Source organism: Dreissena polymorpha, chromosome 15, assembly GCF_020536995.1.
Source record: "Dreissena polymorpha isolate Duluth1 chromosome 15, UMN_Dpol_1.0, whole genome shotgun sequence".
Classification (NCBI taxonomy): Eukaryota; Metazoa; Mollusca; class Bivalvia; order Myida; family Dreissenidae; genus Dreissena; species Dreissena polymorpha.
In genome coordinates, this window is record NC_068369.1 from 47,551,074 (window position 1) to 47,572,375 (window position 21,302).

Sequence of the window (21,302 nt, forward strand, 5' to 3'; positions counted from 1 at the left end):
ATTACAAAACTGATGTGGTCAGGAACAAGTAGACTGCGATTGGAAACTACTGCTACAGCGACATAACAGTAATCAAAAGTTGTTTCAGACGCGCAAAGTTTCGTTGTAGTTAGGATATTTGTGTGGAAACAGTAATAATAAACATTAACCATGCCCTAAAATAGCCATTATATGCATCTTTTGACGATTTAAAAACCTGAAAATTATAAAGCATTGCAACGCGGAACGATTGATATGGAGAGTTCTGTTGCTGTCGTTATATTTTGTGAAACTACGAGGATTGTTTATATAAAGTATAAAATACCGCCTTCATTGTGTCAGCACGGACGGCCGAGTTTTCTAAATGGTAATCTTTTACTCCAGGACTCCATGGATCGTTGGTTCGAGCCCTATTGAGGGTTACTTTTTTATTTCTTTTTAAATTTTATTCTTGTTTTTTTTCCTGAAGCTTTTTAGATCAAATGTTTACATTTATCAATATAAAGCATTTAATGACAAATTTCAATACAAGCCACAAACTGTGAAAAGGCCCATTTGCTTTTGAAAATTCAAGTATTTATTTGACTGACTTAATAGGAAAAAAACACATCAGCAGGGAAACATGAAATTAAACTAAATACACAAATTACTTATTATGGACACTTTCTTGTTATTGTTATTGGTTCTAGCTTTCTTATTGTACCGATTACAAATCGCATTAATATTATCTCCTTGATGCTATTCTTCTAAATTGGATCAATTTATGTCCAAAATTAGGGATGTCTAGTATATTAATTTCTCTAGTAAGAATATTTCTTACAGAAATTCCTTTAAGCAAACAGCGCAGACCCTGATGAGACGCCGCATCATGCGGCGTTTCATCTGGGTCAACGCTGTTTGCCAAGGCCTTTTGTCTAGACGCTAGGCATAAGTGGGTTAATTTTAACACATTAAAAGTATATTTTTTGTTGATCTCTAAACATCCAATCCAATATGTCGGTTTTAATACGTGTCTACATTCATAAAGTGTGTTCAATTATACAGATAGTGTTCAATCATTCATAGGAACACTAAACAATATCTATTTCTATTTTTTATGAATTTTAAAACCACAGAGCTATCTCCAAAGCCGGTATTCACAAACTTTTTTGTGAAAATGTGATATGATTGTTTTGTGCCCGGGTTCCTTTAATACTATCCACCTAGAAGAAGGTGATAATAAATAATAAATTGTAAATGATCGTTTTTAACTCATTTATTTCAACAGTTTATTTCATATAATTATACAAATTAGAGTATGCAATCATGTCAAATATAGCTGTATTATGAGTACAGTGAACTACTGATTACATTGCCCAAGTGTTGGGAAGGTCGACCTCAACTTATAATATTAAATAAAGTTTATATAACAAAGTATATAAACTTTATTTAACTACATCAATAAACAAATACATGTAGTTACACAATTTTAAAAAAGTATATTATTGTTCACACCATATAATATATAAAAAATAAAAATAATTAATATATGAAACAAATTTTGAAAGGGAGAAAATTCCCCTACATGCAGGTAATATCACCCTGTTACACTGAAATTAATAACATTTCTTAAAGTCGCAATCCATGAAACTCTAAACATTCAAACAGGAGAGAAGTACTTGTTCTTATCCGCTACCTTAATAACAGTCCACCAACTATTAACATAGAGTGATACAAACATGGGAGTATTGCTTTAGAACGGCCAATGCAACGCTTTGGGAGATTAAACCAGTGTATGTGCGGGACGAAGCCCTTAGTTTCTAACTAGTTCATGTTTAGGTCTTTTTGTATATATTAATGTCTTAATTATGTAAATATTTCTTGAATGATAAATAGTTTATAAGTATGTGAACAGAAAACATTGGATTGCATGCTTAAAATGTCTGAAAGTTCTCCTTAAATACAACTTAATGAAAGATATTCCTTAGGAGCTTGTGATACGCCCGTCACAGTACAAAACATTAAACATGCTTGCAACGAGGTCTATCACAGTTTAGGAACGCTCAATAAACGTTTAATACAAATGCAATGATGTAAACCAATTTAAATCATCGATGAATAAATATTTATATAGGAATAGTTATTATTCGATGCTATTGCATTGGCTTCCTTATCAACTATATCAAACTGCTTAAACCAACCTCATGTATCCGCAAACTTAGTTTATGCTACCCACTAATTTAGAATACATTGTGAAAATAATATTTGGGTAGATAAGCTTTATGTAAATCGTATTTACGGGTGACTGCGTCAGTCGGTCTGAGTTAACTTCCTCATTCAGTCGGAGGGATTATTTCGGTGCGTAAAGAACGGCAAATGATGTGGCTTTATAGGCTTGTGCTTGCTTTTATATTGGCTACAGTAACAGTAAATGGTAATTATACGCTTTATATAAGTATTAATGTACAGATTAAAAATCTGATTTCGTAAAATGACGTAAATATCGTATGTTTTTAACATTGAGATTGATTTGATATACTGTGTCATCTAAACTAACCACCATGTCGTACCAACTTGTTAGATAAGTAAACAGAAAGATAATTAAGAGGTTGTTATTTTATTTCTCATGATTATGGCAACTAATAAACCTGTATATTGTTACATCAAGTCCGTATATTTGATTACTCGTGTATATATTTGCCTCGGATGATTTATTGAGGTATAAGCATAAAGTTGTCATAGTCAACGCTTAAACTAACCGTCTTTAAATAAACATAAACACCTTTAAACTGCCTTTGAAAAAGCAGGTTATACATTTTATAAACTGTTCGAGGGCCTTTATTTCTGAGAATTGACTGATTACCAACAATTAGGTATGAGAAAACGTACACTATGTAACACAAACAACAATATTACAACCAATATTAAGTAGTTTCCTCGGGCATAATTACATATCGATTAATAATGAGCATGGCTCGACAGTAGGTGAAACTAGGCCTTACATCAGATATTCTAAAATAGAAATCCAACTAGGAAATTTATTCGATCATATGAAGGGGATTACAAGTGTAGTATCGTAAAAAAACAGTTGTTTAACAATTGTGAGGCCAGACTAGGAAGTTTTATAGTTTCATAAGGAAGTGATTTGTTAAAATCGCTTGAATATTTTCACCAATGTAATTGATTAAAATCTCGCGTGAAGAAAATAATTGGCATAGGACATAAAATCAGTATCAAAGCATTTAATAAAAGGCATCATTGTTTAATTATCTTATATTTTTCCCCTTAAATGTTTTTCAGTATTACACGAGAATCATTTTATTGACAGCAAGCCACAAGTAAATTGTGAAGCCAGACTATTATAATTTCTTTCCATCAGAGAAATAAATAGGGTATGAAGATCGGCTGAATGTCTGTGTTAACCCAGTTATGCCTAGCGTCTAGAAAAAAGACATTGGCAAACAGCTAGACCCAGATAAGACGCCGCATGATGCGGCGTCTCATCAGGGTCTGCGCTGTTTGCTTGAAGAAATTTCTTTAAGAAATTTTCTAAATATATAAATAAGCATACTAGACATCCCTAATTTCGGAAATAAATTGATCAAATTAAGAAGGATGGGATAGTCCACTAGGCATTAATGGGTTAACCATTAAGCGTTTCCTCACGATTCCAGATTCAATAATTATATGCGAGGACATGCACAAATCTGCATACCTCTTAACACTATTGGTTTGGTTAATATAAGGTTATTGCAAGTTCATTGGTTTAAATTATCGAAGATACCAAAAACGATTGTAAAGTTTAAATGTATTGTAATGAATTTAGTAAAACTGACCCCAAACTCAACTTTAAATACCAAAAGGCACATCAAATAAGGGTTCGTCAAGTAAGTAGATAATAATAACTGTTTAAAGTCTAATGTCTATACAGAAGTTATTTAATGGGAACTGTAGTCAAACTTTCCTGTATCATCACCGACACATGACCTCTAGTGTATTATTGCAGCATACGACATAACTTATTTTGTGACAAAACGATTGGGCTATAATTCTTTAACGTCAAATATCAAAATATGGTATATGTATGCACATTACGATGAAAAACAAACTCGAAAAAACACAGGGGCGGCAATTCTATTAAAATTCGCAGTTAAAAGAATCAGAAACAATCTCAAGAGGGGATAAGAGATAGACCGTGGCAAGACACGAAACACCTAACCCCACTGACCAGCACTTATTCTACTCACGCCGCTGGAATTCTACCACCACAAACCTTTTCTTGTGCTCAGATGATTTGACAAGAAATATCAACACAACTGTAATTCGGCAATATGGACGAAGTAACCATCGACCAGTTATACTTACTCTCTGTTTCATCACCATCTCAAGCTCCTGTTTCTCCCAAAGACAAAATTTCAAGAAGCCTAATGGAATACATTACGCATCCGAATCCAATAAGTTACCAAAAAATAACACAGAAGAAAGAAACATCAATAACATAGTTTGATACTTCAATACACGCATCATCAAGAACGCAAAAGAAACGATATATAGAGGAAGACAAATTCTCCTAAAACAAAAAGTACAAAATGTTCACGACAACAAAACCCAAGCTAGAGAGGAGGCTGACACCAACTTCAGAAAAGCAATGTCGTAAACAAAACAAACAATCAAGCTGGAAACTACACGTAAGCACAGGGTGAAAAGACATTTAAACAAAACGTAAAGAGAGACACCACCAAGTTATTGAAACTGAACTTAAGAGACGACAGCGACAGCAAGATGGATTTGAAGATTGACTTGGTAGAAAAATGACGAATCAAAAGAAGGATAGCAGCCGTAATCATTTGCTCAAGCGCACGCACAAGGAGGCAAAAACCTCAGGAACAAGGAAACTTGAGAAAAAAAAGAAGTCCAGCAGAAAGAAAAATAAGAACCGGCGAAGAACGGTCCGGTCATTAAGCCATCGCAAAAGAGACCGCACGAAAGGAAGTGCACAAGGCTACAAAAAAACTAAAGAAAATGCCCTGACGTCACCATTGAAAACCATCCAAAAGTGCGGTAATACAGCTTCAGGAAATGTTGGACATTTTTATTGTCAGCTGGTCGCAGGAAAGAGACCAGGATTACTCCTGTCCTAAACAAAAAGACATAACAAATAAAAATTCCTGAGCTCTTGGCCTATTAGCAGGGTAAGCCGCATGTAAGACCATGGAGAAAACAGAGCATGCAGTGGTACCTTGAGATAGAGAGAATCAAAGCAGCAGAGCAACCCGGTTTAAGAAGATACAAATGTACGGAAGCCAAACAACACACCTGGCAAATGTTATAGCATACGCATTCCGGACAAAGAAGCTTCCTTAATATACATACAGAAAGACTTTGATTGATATCCTATGCAACATCTACAATTGGACGAAGTCTTACCAAATTAATCAGAGAGCCCGTGTGTCAGTAAACGATCTCCATGTGAATAAAAAAAATGCTGCGCGAAGGGGTTCAACAAGAACGAGTTTCGCAAACTACCCTGTTTATACTCTTCATTAGCGACATCATATACGAACTACCGAAGGGAGTATAAAAAGCCCCCTACGCAGATTACCTTGTGCTGTGATGCACTGAGTTTCCAAATACCGTAACATTCGGAATGAAGCTGTTGTTTGTACATGGTATCAACTGAGCTTGCCAACTGATGCGTAACCGTCAACAATGAAAAATCATCAGCTATCATTTGAAAACTTTCCACTTTTCACCAAATTTTAGTTTGATATACTTCGCTCACGTTCGAATACCAAAACTCTAACTTTGAAGCCACATTCGATAAAAGAACGAATTCGAAACAACCGATTGAAAAGCCAGAAACTGGAGGCAACAAAAAAGCAATTCTTAAAACGGGGAACCATGGCACATTATGACTCCCCTGTAAAACGCCTTCAAATGTCGGCTTCAAAGTCCGGCCTACAGACCCTTTACCGATTCCAGAACCAAGCTTTGAGTATTATCATCGGTGCTATAAGATTAAAGCCAAGAATTCTTTTGGAAATAAAACACGAGCGTTTCTCCGCTAGAAAAAAGAAGTCAATTCTGATTCATGAAGCATTCCACAAATGCTTGGTTCTCAGAGGTTTAATTGTTGCGCACCAGAGTAAACATCTTTGGAAAAGAAACGCGAGCAAGTTTAAACAAATGTTGAAACAGTTGGAAACAGATAATTAAAAAGTTAAATAAACTTACACTTTTATTTCAGCAATATGGTATGATTTTGTGTGATATCAAAGAGAAAATCGAGAACATTCGCAAAAGTCCATTTGCAGAAAGCGAAACTATTTGAAATGTCAATATAAAATTATTCGATAAATGTATGGCAATCTAACAACATATTTCCTGTCAAATAAACAATAAGGTCAATTGTAAAAGCGCGTCATTAGTTTCTTGACCCACATAAATATTGTTTCGTACAGTATGTTCAAAGTTTGTATATTTAACAATTCTTTTGTTGTTATTTTCAAAACTTCTACCAGACAAATAACATCAAGCAGATTCTAAAGCTGCAACATTCTTTATTTTCTAAAGATAATTTACACTTCGTTACTAATAATAATAATACATGAACATTGTTTGTGTTTTATTGTTTGATATTTATGAAACTGAAATTTTAAATTTCAGATTTCATGCAAATTTGACCTTGATATTGATTATCAAGTACATATCGTAACGTATGTATAATGTTTTGGAAAACGACATAACTGGTAAAAGCAACTTTGTTTTGTTTCAGGAAATTACATTGTCAGCAATAATTCGACGCAATGGGATATGGTAACGTGCAAACTGGCAGAACCAAATCTGACTTACAACAATACAAAATATAAAGTTGACCCAATAATTGTGGAACATTTACACGGTGGTGATGTTTGGATCGGATATCAGCTCGCAAAGATGCCATTTCTATTCATAGGTGATATTTTCCCAAATTTTTTTACTGATATGCAACTAAAACTGGCTTTCAAACGAACAATTTCTTGCGATATACTTACCATTTCTATTATACCTATAACACTATTATACTTAAAACGGCAAAATAAGGAATAGTAATAAAATAAAATACCTATAATTTCTACTATTGAACGTATTTTCATGTACATTAACGTAAATTGTGTTACTTCGCATGTCTGTGTTCGCAGTTGCAAAAGATCATAAGATACATTTATTTTTTCTCGAATATTGATACAAAATCCCAGTACAATAATGAATATACCGAGAGAAAAAAAAACTTGCCTACCTAGAGGGGAGGCGGAAATCACAACGGGCGAGGCATGGTATGGTATTGCGCAAGGGGGGTTAGAGGTTAAGGGTTAGGGTTAGTGTTAGGGGTCAGTTAGGGTTTGGGTTAGCCTAAACCCCACCCTAACCCTAACCCGACTCCTAACCCTAACCCTTACCCTAATCCTTTTTTGGGGTTATCACCCCTGACCATTCCTCGCCCGTTGTAATTTTCCGCCTCCCTACCTAGAGTTGCTTAAAGAGGCCTTTTCACGTTTGGGTAAATTGAAAAAAATCAAAAAAAAAATCTTTAGGATTAGCAAATTTCCGTTTTAGTTATGATAGTTGTGAGGAAACGGTTATACTGAACATTAACCATGCTCTAAAATAGCAATTATATGCATCTTTTGACGATTTAAAAACCAGAAAATTATAAAGCGTTGAACCGCGAAACGAATTAATAAACGAATTTGGAGAGTTCTGTTGTTGTTGTTATATTTTGGGAAACTACGAGGATTGCTTAAATAAAGTATGACAAACATCTGGTATTGTATACGGAAGGATGGTCTTGTGGTCTTTGTCGTAGACTTTTTACTCCAGCACTGCAGGAGTCAGTGGTTCGAGTTACCTTTTTTTTCTTTTTGTAATTTTATTCTTGATTTTTACTGGAGCGTTTTATGTCCAATGTTTACATTTTTCAATATAAAGCATTTAATGACAAACTTCAAAACATGCCAAAATCTGTGAAAATGCCCCTTTAATGGAACAAACTAAATACAATGTAATCGTCTTCATTCATTGTTGAAAACAAAAAAAACTGTAAAGTCGATGACCCTCGATTAAAAAAGTATATGCTGGCTAAATTGCACTAACAAGTTCTAATTTTACAGTATACATGCCTTATTTGAAATACTAGTATTCTGAGTGTAATCGTAAAGCTACGTGAATCTCATCGGACTTCTTGTTAAGAGTACTTCATTTTTATTTGTAATAAGGCAGCGTTCAAGATATTGAAAAAATCTGTTTAATGGAAAATTAACATGAATGTTGTCCTTAAGCTGTAAATACGCTTGCGCAATATTGCAAATGTATATTAGCTTAGAGTTATTTTTTTATAATTTAAGAACTATTATTTAATTTATTGTAGTGTATCCAATGCTTTGTTACACTTTAATATCACTAAAATAGGTTGCGGAAGATCGAATACCGGAAAAACAAACAATATCACGACTATCGGTGATTGTTTTCACATCTGTGATGGTGGAACATTCGGAATAAAAACTAACCGCGGTGAAGATATTTTATCGAACAATGTGAGTACATATGCTGAGCATTTTTGTTGATATGATTTTAACCGCCTCTGCATGGCTGCTTGATTTAGAAACAATTAACACATGTGGTGGTATGTTAACATGGATGTATCAAGGCGTCCATACAAACTCAGCGAGACTTACAGATCCCGAATTAATTATGTCACTCGAATGTGAACTCACCACCAATAACCATATGCGTATCATCGCACAACCAGTGTATGTTCAATTGCCATTTAAAAGATCATATTAGGAAGATGTGTTGAATTTAATAGATTTTGTACATGATGAAACGCATGTCGCACACGTTCTTCTATTGGTATGTAATTTATATGAAGCCACGTTGATATTTATTTTGACGATGACGTGATTTACAGTAAATTATGTATATGTGTATGTAATTTAATTTAATCTACCCGTTGATAATCATTTCTACGCCCCAATCGCAACGTTGAAATTAAAGTTTACAATAACAAAATATGCAAGATGTGTATATTATTAACCCGGGCGCTTGTTACTTATATTTGGTATTCATATAATGTTGTTATGATAAAGTTATGTGTCCATTCAGTGTAATTTTATTCCACAGACTACCAAGGCATGTAAATGTGTAACATCTCCTGATCCTTACAATGGGACTCAACACGGATTTTGTGACGGAAATGATAGTTTTGCACTATTCATTCCGATTAAGGGTAAGTAACTCTTCTAAATAGATAGAATTGATGTATATGATATAAGTGATAACCAGTTGCGGCACTCGAAATGTTCATTTTAATATCCACTGACCCACAAACCCGATAACCATACAAGGTTAAACTTTATACAGCGTAAATAATAGTGACGCTATATCATATAGCATGTTGAGCAATTTTTTGACTAGTTATTGTTTTCATATACTTACAGAAAATTGTTTGTGTCCTACGGACGGTTTAAGAACACTCGTTCATGAAGAACTGATTAATGATACCAAATGCGACGTTGATCTTTAAGTGTTAACTTGGCCTTTATAACATAATGAATACGTTCAAAAAATCACTGTATGACTAACGTTTCTTCTTTGTAGTAAATTCCTCTTAATAGGTCAAAAGTTGTGAAAAGGGAAGGAAAACTATCGCCATTCGACATAGTATGAAAATTCCTAATAACATTCTTTTCAATGACATGACCCAGTTTCATACATATCCTCAATCGTGTAGCTAAACTCAAAAGTTGATATCTGAATTTCCACCGAGCTGAGTATTGTGCAAATATTCCTCCTCCTTCAGACCATTAACTTAAACAGCAACTTATAAGACACCAAATTGAGCATGATGGTAAAAAAATCCGACAAAGATCAAAGTTTAGTCAGAATATTGACTTAAGTATGTTTGTGATAGAAAATTTGTGTTTCCCGAAGGCAATTGGTGTCTCCAATTTAAATAATAAGCCATTTAAGCAATCTATCATCACAAGACATAAAAGCAGTTCATTTTACTGATTTTGATACTTAACCTAATTGTTTACGCTTTAATTTTGAAAAATGTTTATGGTCCTGATTAATATCAAAATCATGATGTCATATTTAGTTTAATATTTTTAACATCTTGATTTAAAATCCAGGGCTAATTCATGCGAAGCCAGACAATGTCAGCGGTCAACTTTGATATCTCGGTGTGACTTTGATATATTATGTTGTACATTCTTGTAAAACTTAATTTCCTGTGTTGAAGGGGTAAAAATGTCTATTGATACAAACTTGTTATATTCTTCTTGGCAAAACAGGTTGGTACATCTTCAGTGTTTCAAATTTTTTATTTTCTCTCTACTGTGACAAATATTAACCAGATAAAGTACCATTACAAATTGAGAAGTTTGAGAAGGAATATGTACATATTCTTATAGCAGAGATTTGGGATTGTTTATGAGCTGATCCGCATTCTCAATACTCGGCTAAGGGGATACTCAAATCTTATCTCCTTAGTTGAGCAGCAACAAAGAAACGGAAATGGCCATCATGCTGGAATCTGGCACTGATCTGAAAACATAATTTATTCAATTACCGTTGCGATGCATATGTATGCGTCCTTACGGCCTTTAATTAAATCGCAATTTAACCGTTAAAAAACAATGTTTACTCTAATTATCTCGTTAAACTCGTGCAAATCATAAAATACCAAAACGAGTTCAAATATTGGAAATTATTCAAGCATATAATTCATGCTAATTGAGTTTACGAGTTCATTGATTCCAAAGGTTCAAGTTCAGTGTTAACGAGCTTGCTTGTCGATATTAGGCTGCAACCGACCTTTTTATGTGAATGTATTAAAATGCCGTTTCAATTAATAATTTGTTTATACTCTTTATGTAGAAGTGATTTCAATCGATTTAACACATACTAGTATGGCCGCGATAAACTCGTGCAAATAGTGCACGAACAAAACCGAATGCAAACACACTATACAATCCAGCCGCATACTTTATCCTGAGGTCAAATTATGAAATACTTCACAGCATTGGTGATATAATTCATTATAGTTTTCTTACAAGCCTGACTAAGGACGACTTTTGTAATTAATGTATTTTTAAATTGCGGAAATTGCTGCATTTTTAGCACGAATCTAAACATAAAAATGAGAAATTGACATTTCTATCGGGTTTTTTTTCGATATCTTTTTTGTTGTCTTTGATTTCTTATTACTAAGAATGTTAGAAGCATATGTTCCAAATGGCATTATCATGAAGCTGCAAGCTGATAACGCATGTGTTTATTGATATTAAACAATATATTTTATATTATTAACGCTGAAATATAATGCATTCTATTATATATTCAATACATACAAGTCGTATATATTTGTTTAATGCAAATTTGCCGTATTAATTGGCTTCAGACAATCAAATGTCTTCGAATTAGGGCATCAGACTGCTTGCTGTCTTCCATTATTCATTCATTTTAAAATACTAGGCCAACGATTAGTTTTATCTGCATACTTGTTTTACATATAATTGTATGAACGAAGGTGAAAATTATTTTTTGTATTAACGTACACAGTAAACAACTCAGAAGTTTCCACAAACCTCAGCACTTCAGGAGATTGCCTTTTGTACTTTTTCCCAATCTTTTTTTGGGGTGCATGTGAACGAACATATCATATACCAGTCATGTGTAGCAAAGGTCCATATACAGGTATGTATACTTTTAGCAATAACAATTTGTTTTATGATATTCTAACTAAACAGTTTTTGAAAACAAAAGCACCAGTAGTTTTGTGTGTATGTGTTATTCAATCGAGAAACCTGGAGCTGACAGCATTTATTTTACTACTTTAGAAACGCTTTGAAAGTGCATGAATTCATGACCAGATATGAGCGTGTAATGTAAACTCACATATTTATGGAGTGTATCATATACGCTTTATATATTTAAATATGACATAACACGATAATAATAATAATAATTTTAACAAATATCAAATACAATTGCGCATTTTGCAGGGTCAAACACTACTGCGGAATCTTTCTGGGTAATTCAACGAGTGAAAAAAATACTTGGAGTGCTGCCAACAGCAATTGTTTGAAACTGAACTATCACCCAGCATCAATTGAAAGCATTAGAAATAGTAAATTCAACGATACACACAAGCAAAATTATTGGACAGGCATTTTTCGATCAACCGCCATCATTAAATCAACGCGTGCTGGTATAACCATTTTTGAATGAAATGATTGAATTATTGAATACGCACACATACCTGACAAAACGCTTAAAAATCAAATCTGATTAAATTTGCTTTTAATTGATCACATTCACATAAAACAATAATTTTTATTCAATTTTGACCAAAACAGTCAAGCAATACACATGTGAAAAATTCCCAATTTTTTGAAATGTTTTTACATTTATCATTATTAAGATATATTTAACATTTACATGAATTGTATTGCTTATTGCTCTATTTGCAGACACATTTACAATTAACCCAGTGCAACAATTTGCGTTTTTGAGAAATGGAAGTCGTGTTTTGAAATTCGCAAGCGATGATGTGAACAAACCAGCTCTTTGTATACAAGGTAAAAATATAACCGCTACTATTAAAGTGACAAAACATGATTTTTAAAACAAATATATAAATATTGCTTATTTGAACGGATACAGTAAGAACATGAGTTTATTCAGTCATAATAACTTTGATACTTTATTCCATCACTGAACAACAGCCCATGGAACTATATCTACAGCATTCTCACAACACGTTTTTAAATCATCCGTGCATTCGACAGGCTTTCAAACCACCGAAAGTAGCAAATCTTCATTTTTTACAGATGTAGTTTCAACGACAGAGGAATCGATCTCAAAAGGTAATATGTCTGACGCTTCAACAGACATAGCGACTTTGCTCTGACAAGATATTGTGTAGAACCATTGGTTGGATGTAGTTTACTTGATTGTTAAACACATGTCATAATCGATTTTCCATAATTTGGCATAACATCGACTTCGTTATGATAAAACAAATCTATATTGATATACAGGGCGATGCTAGTTCTGATCTGTTTAATATACTTTCAGAGTTTACAGTAGGAGTTGGCATCGGCGTTGCAGTTGGAATTCTGTGTATAGTAGGGGCAGTCATTGTCGTCATTGTACTAATTAGAAGGTATGTTGGTATTTGTTCTGCTATTAAACGATACATGAATAAAAAACGCATCGTATGACGAAGCGGAATTTTCCAGACAAAAGATGAAAAAAAAACTGAACTGTGTTTAAATGGGGGACAGAAGGGTTGCATTATATGGCGTACGCGCCTGATTAAGTATTCCCAGAAAAACATGAGTATCCGATGGGCAAACACCCTTTTTCGCATAACAATGCATGAAAAAAGAAAATGTGTTAAAAACAATATTAGATCATTTTAAATTTACTATCGGTCATTGAATTCATGAACTCAAATACGATCTAACACTGAATTATCAAATGGTCTATATATTTATCAACGTTTCTTTCTTCTTAAACAAACATTTATGGCTAAAAAGAACACATAAACAACACCATGAACATTAGCCAAAATTTAATCGAAAACTGATATAGAATAGTTATGTTTTGTACGAACCATTAAACTCGGTCAGGTAGGTAGAAATACACAACTTTTTAAAGGACCGGTGTCATCACTTCCCAATCGTTAACCATGCCATTGCCAAATTACGTATACAATAACGAGCGTTCTCGATATAATCATTCTAAAATATTAATCATTTATCATCGCATGTTATATGTTTATGATTATAAACACTGTATTAGATGGTTATGCTATGATGATATATTAATCATTATAGTTTATCCATTTACTTGAAATTATACTGAGATACGACATGGTATTTAACATAATCGGTTAATATATGGATATTGTGATAGATCAGTTGTGTATTTCAGTCATTCAAACTTATTAAATGATTCATCTTATCAACGTTGCTAGTTTCATATATATTTAAAACCGACACACTTGAATTAAAGTGACCTTATTGTAACAGCTTTGATGACTTTATACATAAAGGCCAAGTCTCACTTTTGCTGCTAGAGCCCCGGTCAATCCCGGTTTTCTAACGACAGTCGAACGGCGAGAAGCGGGATGATTCGTAGCAATTTTTAAACGCGGTCACACTATTTCACAGTGCCGCACCGGTTGAAGCCGGTCAACAGCCTGGCAGAGTCCCGGTCAGCCCCGGACTGACTACGGTTTATCCCGGCAGAGCCCTGGTTGTCGCCGGTAATGCCCCGGCAGAGTCCCGGTTGTCGCCGGTAATCCACCGGTTGAGCTCCGGTAAAAGCCGGCAGCGTTCCGGCAGAGACCCGACAGATCCGCGGCAAAGCCCCGGTATACCGTTACTCCGCCGACACTCACCGGGGCTATACTGGCATCAGACCCCGGCAGAGCTACGTAGACGCCCCGGTTTAACCGCGGTCGTCGCCGGTAATGCCCCGGCGGAGCTCCGGTGAATGCCGTCGGCGTCCCGACAGAGCGCCGGTTTACTTATTACCGTAGCTATACCGGAATTCTGCGGGCATTCTCCGGGGCTCCATCGGGGCGTTGCCGTAGCTCTGCCGGTGTCTTTGTGGGCCCCGGTTGAGATACGGTGCCGTCCCTGTTGTTCCCGATACCGTCCCTGTTGTTCCCGGTGCCTCGCCGGTTCTTCCTGGTGACTCCCGGTTCATCCCGGAGGTATTAAACAGTTTAATAATTTCCCGTTGGAGTCCCGGTTGTCCCCTGTTCATCCCGGTAGAGCCCCGGTTCCTTCCGATAGATTTCGGATCACGCACCGGGGCTCCGCCGGCATCATGATGAGACTGGGCCTTAAGTTATTTGAAATAATTATATGCACGGTGGTTTGTATCGATTCTAATATGAGCGGTTGTAATTATTTCAGGGGAGTTTGGTCGTGTAAATTGGGTACGAAAAAGGACGAACCTAATGCCGGAAACCTCGCGTTTGCAAGCAGATCGTATGAAGAAACCGTTGGTAATCATAACTATTTTATATTAGAGAAACAGGCACAATCATTTGAAGGCAATAAGGATCATTATAGCACATCAGATGAACCAAATGTGGTCAATCGTGAGACCGACCATTACAGTTCAATAGAGGAACCTTATCAAACTGTGAAAGATGATTACGACTACACAACCAATGCCTTAAGAAATGGACCCAATACCAGAAAACCGTACGATATTTATAACAAACTCAAGACAGACCGACCGGGAGACCTGCCGGGAGACTATGACCACATAGGAAGACTCGGGAATAACATGCCCCAACCAGGCAGCGACTATGATACATCTGCTTTTGCGCAAAAGATCGCTGGTGGTGACGACTATAACCATATCCCACTACGAGTTAGTGAATAATTTACACGATGGAATCAAACAAAGACTTTGTACATGGGGACTATGACGCTATCAATGGAATGAAGGCAAAGCTTCCATCTAGCGAAGCGACGGGATATGCTCAAATAAAAATATAGATTTGAATTAAGTGAATAAGTGATTGCATGATTAAAATCACACAACGTTGTGGGGTGCATATTTTATGACCAAAACGAAAAATGTAAATAGGTGTAGCCCTTATAATACGTGTTAATATATTTGTTCCTAATTATGCGATGTAATACCTACTAGATTCATATAAAAATATATACACTTGATACTAAATATGACACGCTTACTTTATTGTTAATAATAATAAAAATATTAAGCATAGGCATGTATGTGTAACTTATGAATGTTTCAAACATGTATTTGTATAGTAGATTCCGAACATATTTAAATCTCACCCAGTCCACTCAAAGCTTGCGTCAAACTAAGCAGAGTGTGGACAAATTATGAATAAGGTAGCAAAATTTTGAATTAAAATGTGACACTGAATGCAGTACAACTGCACGCCTAGTATTCAAATCTAATAAAACGAGGACATATAGTGTTTCTTGCATGTTAGCTAACAGTTCTTCGTTTACGTTTATAAAAAACAGTAATTTCTTAGAGTAATCTAAGATATGTTTGTGTTGCGGATCATTAATGTAGTCAAAAAATGGAGAATATAAATATACAAATAAGTTTCAGAGTTAATTTAATCAAACATCAAGCAAATACTTACCATATCTGTTAGGACGAACCATCGCACTCATACGAAAAATCTTTCTTGATAAAGAAAGAATTTGTGTTGATTAAAATTATTTAATAAAATGCATGTTTCTAAATCAATAAAATTTTCTCTCAAGCAGTAACTTATGTCAACAGTGAGAAAAGTAAATAATAAACGATAGACGTTAATCGATTCTTAAGAGGTGATTGCTATTATTGCAAAGCCTCGATTTGAGCTCCGCTCGGAACCGGTTATTAATTGCAAGAAGCGTGACATAGCATATTATATTGTAACACCACTTTTTATAGTCCTTAGTGAAATGTTTTATGACTACCTTATGTTTTCTTACAGTATTATGTCTGGAATATAATGTATATGTTAAAAAATAGGTTTCTGTAGAAAAAATAACGATCAAGGGTTGTTTAAATTTAATTTCCTGATTACTATAAAACTGTATAAAAAATCGACAAATGTAACCTTCAGTCTACATATACTATAACATAACATGTTTTAAAATATTACTCGTTTGTCTTCATATGGCCGAATCTTAGAACAATTAATTTATAAATCTCAATGACTTTCCGAACTACAGCAGAGACAAGTTGAATATTGTTTTTTTTTACTTACAGTAATTTAATTATTTTTGCATTCAAGTAATGTTCGTATTTTTGTCATAATTGGTATTCATCGGCCATTAAATAACTCTTAGTTGAGCGGCTGCGTGCCTACTAAACATTCATGACTTAATTCGCAACAAAGCTGCCAAACAAATAAACGTCGTTCAATCAAACACGATTTATTAACTGACAATTGCTAAACATACACCTGTACATTACTTTTACACAATCATACACTAACAAACACTTCCTTATATCAACTTCCATACCGGTAAAATCAAAATAAGGATAAACGTTTAAATTACAGTTGGTAATACAATATTTTACTTTGCTCAACATTTACTTCCTTCTTCACTCATTATATTATATATGCCATAAAAGACGTAAAAGCAAAGTCTGGAGTTGTTTTCTGATGATTAAGGCAGTAAAAGTTAAATGGTTGATACTTTAAATTCGACACTGTTCTACTAGTTAATATATTGATTGTCTCTCAAATGAACTATTTCGGGCCTTACTTTTTGACGACTATCCGAACAAAACAAGTCCAGATATACATTATTACCACCCATCGTAATCTATGGATGTATCTACTTGAAATACAAACAATTTTGACATATGTTTTCGTGTCAATATCAGTTATAACCAAATAATTTTATTCACAAAAACTTCGGATGTACATATGTGGCATGTACATGTTCTAATTAATTCATTAACCGCGCCTTGTTATATTGTATACTACTGAGAAAATTTAATGGTATGAACGACTTATTAATTCATGGTAACGACTTAACTAACTTTTGGGTCGATTAAGTAACTCGTGGGAACGAGATAACTTATTTCTTTTAACGATATTACATGTCGTTGGAACGAAATACCCAGTAAGTACGTAAGTGAAAACAGCATAACAAGAAACTTATATAAAAACATGTTTATTCATGGCTAGTTTTATAATGTATTTTACAAGGCTCGCTAGGAAAGTATAAGACATAAATCGAGCAAATCCTCGCTTTTACTTCACAAAAGTTGTCTTAATAGTTCACCAGAGAGAGAGTCGTAACTAAGTCGTTCACGGGAGTTAGCTGAATTGCTCCCACAAGATCGCGAAATCGTTTCCACGACCTACTGAGTCGTTAACAAAATCTCGTTGCAACGACTTAACCAGCTAACAATCTATATGAACCCATGACGGAGGCAACATATAGCGCATGCCTTCTCTTTCAGACGTTCAAACCACTTCCTTGCCAAAGCTTCCCTTCACTCACCATCTATGGGTTTTTCAAGCTGCATGTAGTATACATGTACTTTAATGATGTTGAATAATCAAATCCAATAAATGAATATATTATAACTCATGACGTCAACGAATTGTAATGTTATAAACCTTTCATGCATATATTACTGATGGAAAAGAACTATGTACCATTGTATCATCCGTTCTGATCCATGTTCGTGATTCATGTGTAACTGTATCCTTTTTGTACATGTATTTGTCTTAAACATCCCCGAATACTAGTTTGAGATTGGCTAAAACAGGTCACATCCTGACTGTGTATTTATCTAAATTCTGTCAATCGCTCATCATATTGATTGAAAACGTTAAATGAAATCACGGAAGTAAGCAAGACGAATACAGTGTACAGGTAGCTGACTTTAAAAGTTGTTTGCTGTTTTTACGTTAACTTCTTCATACCGACCCGGTGTGATACAGGTTAGTAAATGAATACTGAGCGATATCTAAGTTCTCGCCTAATTATAAGTTACTGACCATTTATCAAACCGTACGGAGTCGTTATAAAGCCGTATGCCTACTAGTATGTATTCAAGTAATAAACCAAAAAATGATGCTACCAATATAAACACTATGATAACAAAAACAGACTGATAACTCAAAGCGTTTAGAACATCAAAGCATCAAGATAGTAAAAAACATCAACATGATGATTAATACTATAGGGCAATAGCGTTTTTTCAAGGCTTTAAAAGCATTTACAAAATTGTCGAGAAGACGAATACATTGACCAAATGATCAAGAACATTAAAGCACAGAGGAAAATGTTGTCATAAACAGAATGGTAAAGAGTATCGCAACGTTTAAGCAGTGCTTAATACTAAAAACACATTTCATTAAAGGGCTAAGACATTGATGATATCAACGGAATGTCAAGGAAATCAGAAAATCGACGGCATGTTGAAGATTTTGGAAACATCAACATAATTGTAAGAAATATGAAAACATCAACATAATGGTCATGACTATGAAAAAATCAACCAAATGATCAAATCTAGGAAGACATCAACAGTATGATCACGGCTATGAAGACATAATTTGAATCGTCAATACTTTGAAGACAAAACCAGACGTCAAAGACTATTGGGACATCAGAAAAACAGTCAAGCGTATCCTAAAATACTAGTAGGTGGTATGATTAAGACAATGACCACTTTGTTGCCATTAATTAAATGGTTAAGACTATACAATTTCAACTGAACAATACTGTAAAAACGGAAACGGATTGGTCAGAAGTATACATACTTGATCTGAATGGTATGGACTTTGAAAACCTTAAGGGAATGTTCATGACTATCAAGCTTGTTCAGAAATTATCAATTTTATTATGTCTATGAAAGCATCAACGGTATAATTACAACTTTCAAACATCACCGGAATTGTAAAGGTTAAGAATACATAAACAGTATGGTTAATACTTTAAAAGCATCATCTACATTATAAAGAATACCAACGCTTTAACGGAAAGGTCAAAACTTAAGAAAATCACAAACTCATCGGAATTGTAAACACTATAACAGCCTCAACAGAACGGGCATCAGAACTATGAATGCATAAAGGGAGTAACAATACTTTAAAAATGTCAAAAGTCAAGACATCAGAAGCATCAACGAATTTATAACGACTATGACAACTTCAAAAATACTTAATCTATGTGATTGTCAGGAAGGTTGTCATCAACGATGACAAAGACTATACAATCTCAAACATGAGGGTCAATACTTTTATATAAAAAAATATTCTTGTCAAGGCTATGAGGGCATCCATGAAAAGGTAATGATTATATCATTATCAAGGATATATTTGATGATATATAGAAGCCAATTTTAGGCTGGGAATGGAAAAGCGAAAGTAACGTGATAATTATATTTCACTAGCATTGAAAATCCATAAACGCAGAATTTTAGAAAGCTTTTCGAAAACGTGCAGAATCAAACATATAGAAAAAACACATATTTACGGTACAGAAAGCAACAATGAATGCATCTGGCGGCATTCTCTGACATGCTTCCGGGAATATTTAGTTAGCGCGAAACTGAATTTACCCATTTTCAATGCTTTTTTCCTGATAGTATGTTAACATTATCCTGTGTAATTTCGAGATATTCTTGTAGCGACTAATATCTCTCTATTATTGCCTATTTGCTAATGGTAATTACTGTTTGGAGATGATTGTGCAAATGTATTAGATTGTATACCTCTAGTACATTGACATTGCGAACCTTTGCAAGAGTTTAATATATATGTACATGAAACAAAGCTGCCAAATTTTGTGTACGATATTCTATGCAATTCGATGAGGCAATTCCAATAAAAGGCGTAACTAAATTGTGTTTCACTGGTCCGACCTACCCTATTGTGTATGCCGACTCTAAACTCTCTTTCTCGGTATTCGATTTTGAGTTTTCGATCACTTTTTGCTAAATTCACAAAAATTACTAAGTTTGCGATCATTTTTCTCTATATTCGATCAAACTCACTAAATTAAAATAACCTTAAACTATGTTAATAGAGATTCGGAAGGATTCGGCATGTCATTACGTATTGTTTTTTAATTGGGATTAGTTTATAAAAATTTAACGACAAAATAAGTTTAGCTTACCTATTTATCCCCGCTCTTTTGAGAACCATTTTTTTTTGCTTTTAGATAAACACTTTATATTGAGATTTTTGCAATCACAGAGATATCAGGAATATATTTTAAACGCTACATTTTCTCGATGTGGCCCTCAATTACTAAATTGTAAATACCTTTAACATCTCATTCAAAAAGCAGATTTTACAATGTACAGTATATAAACAATAACATAGTATACCGTTAATAAAAAAAAAAAAAATTAAACAGAATTCGGAAAAATCTGTTGAAATAAATAACAAATCCTACTCATACAAGAGTGGTGGTTGAGTGTCCGAAAAGCGATTTAGAACCCGCGTTCTACTACATGTAGTACCTCTACATAGATTTTCTTCGAGATGTGATAACTTAGCAACTGGTCGATTGCCGTTAATAACTAATGAAACGTGTTCTCCTAATTATCGAAGTTGAAAATATACGCGAATATTTGCAAAAAGCTGAATTACAAAAAACGCTAACCTAATGTTTAAACTTATAGTGAGTTGGATTGACGCCGACTTAACCTTAAATCCGCAACTGTCACTAGCACTTTATGATAATCGATAGTATTATTGCGTCTTACCGGTTCTACCTGCAACACAGGCCATATTGCTTTTAAATAAGTCTTAAGCTATCGAT

General features: G+C 34.3%; 1 protein-coding gene across 1 annotated transcript; it reads left to right on the forward strand.

Annotated features, from left to right (window-relative positions):
* The first annotated feature begins 2,287 nt into the window (after positions 1–2,287).
* LOC127859729 (uncharacterized) lies at positions 2,288–16,090 on the forward strand. The gene is made up of 9 exons (XM_052397237.1): positions 2,288–2,392; positions 6,734–6,913; positions 8,407–8,531; positions 9,118–9,227; positions 12,006–12,211; positions 12,474–12,581; positions 12,834–12,869; positions 13,081–13,168; positions 14,934–16,090. Exons 1-9 carry the CDS (start codon positions 2,335–2,337, stop codon positions 15,409–15,411), a joined length of 1,389 nt encoding a protein of 462 aa, XP_052253197.1. The 5' UTR covers positions 2,288–2,334; the 3' UTR covers positions 15,412–16,090.
* The last annotated feature ends 5,212 nt before the right edge of the window (positions 16,091–21,302 follow it).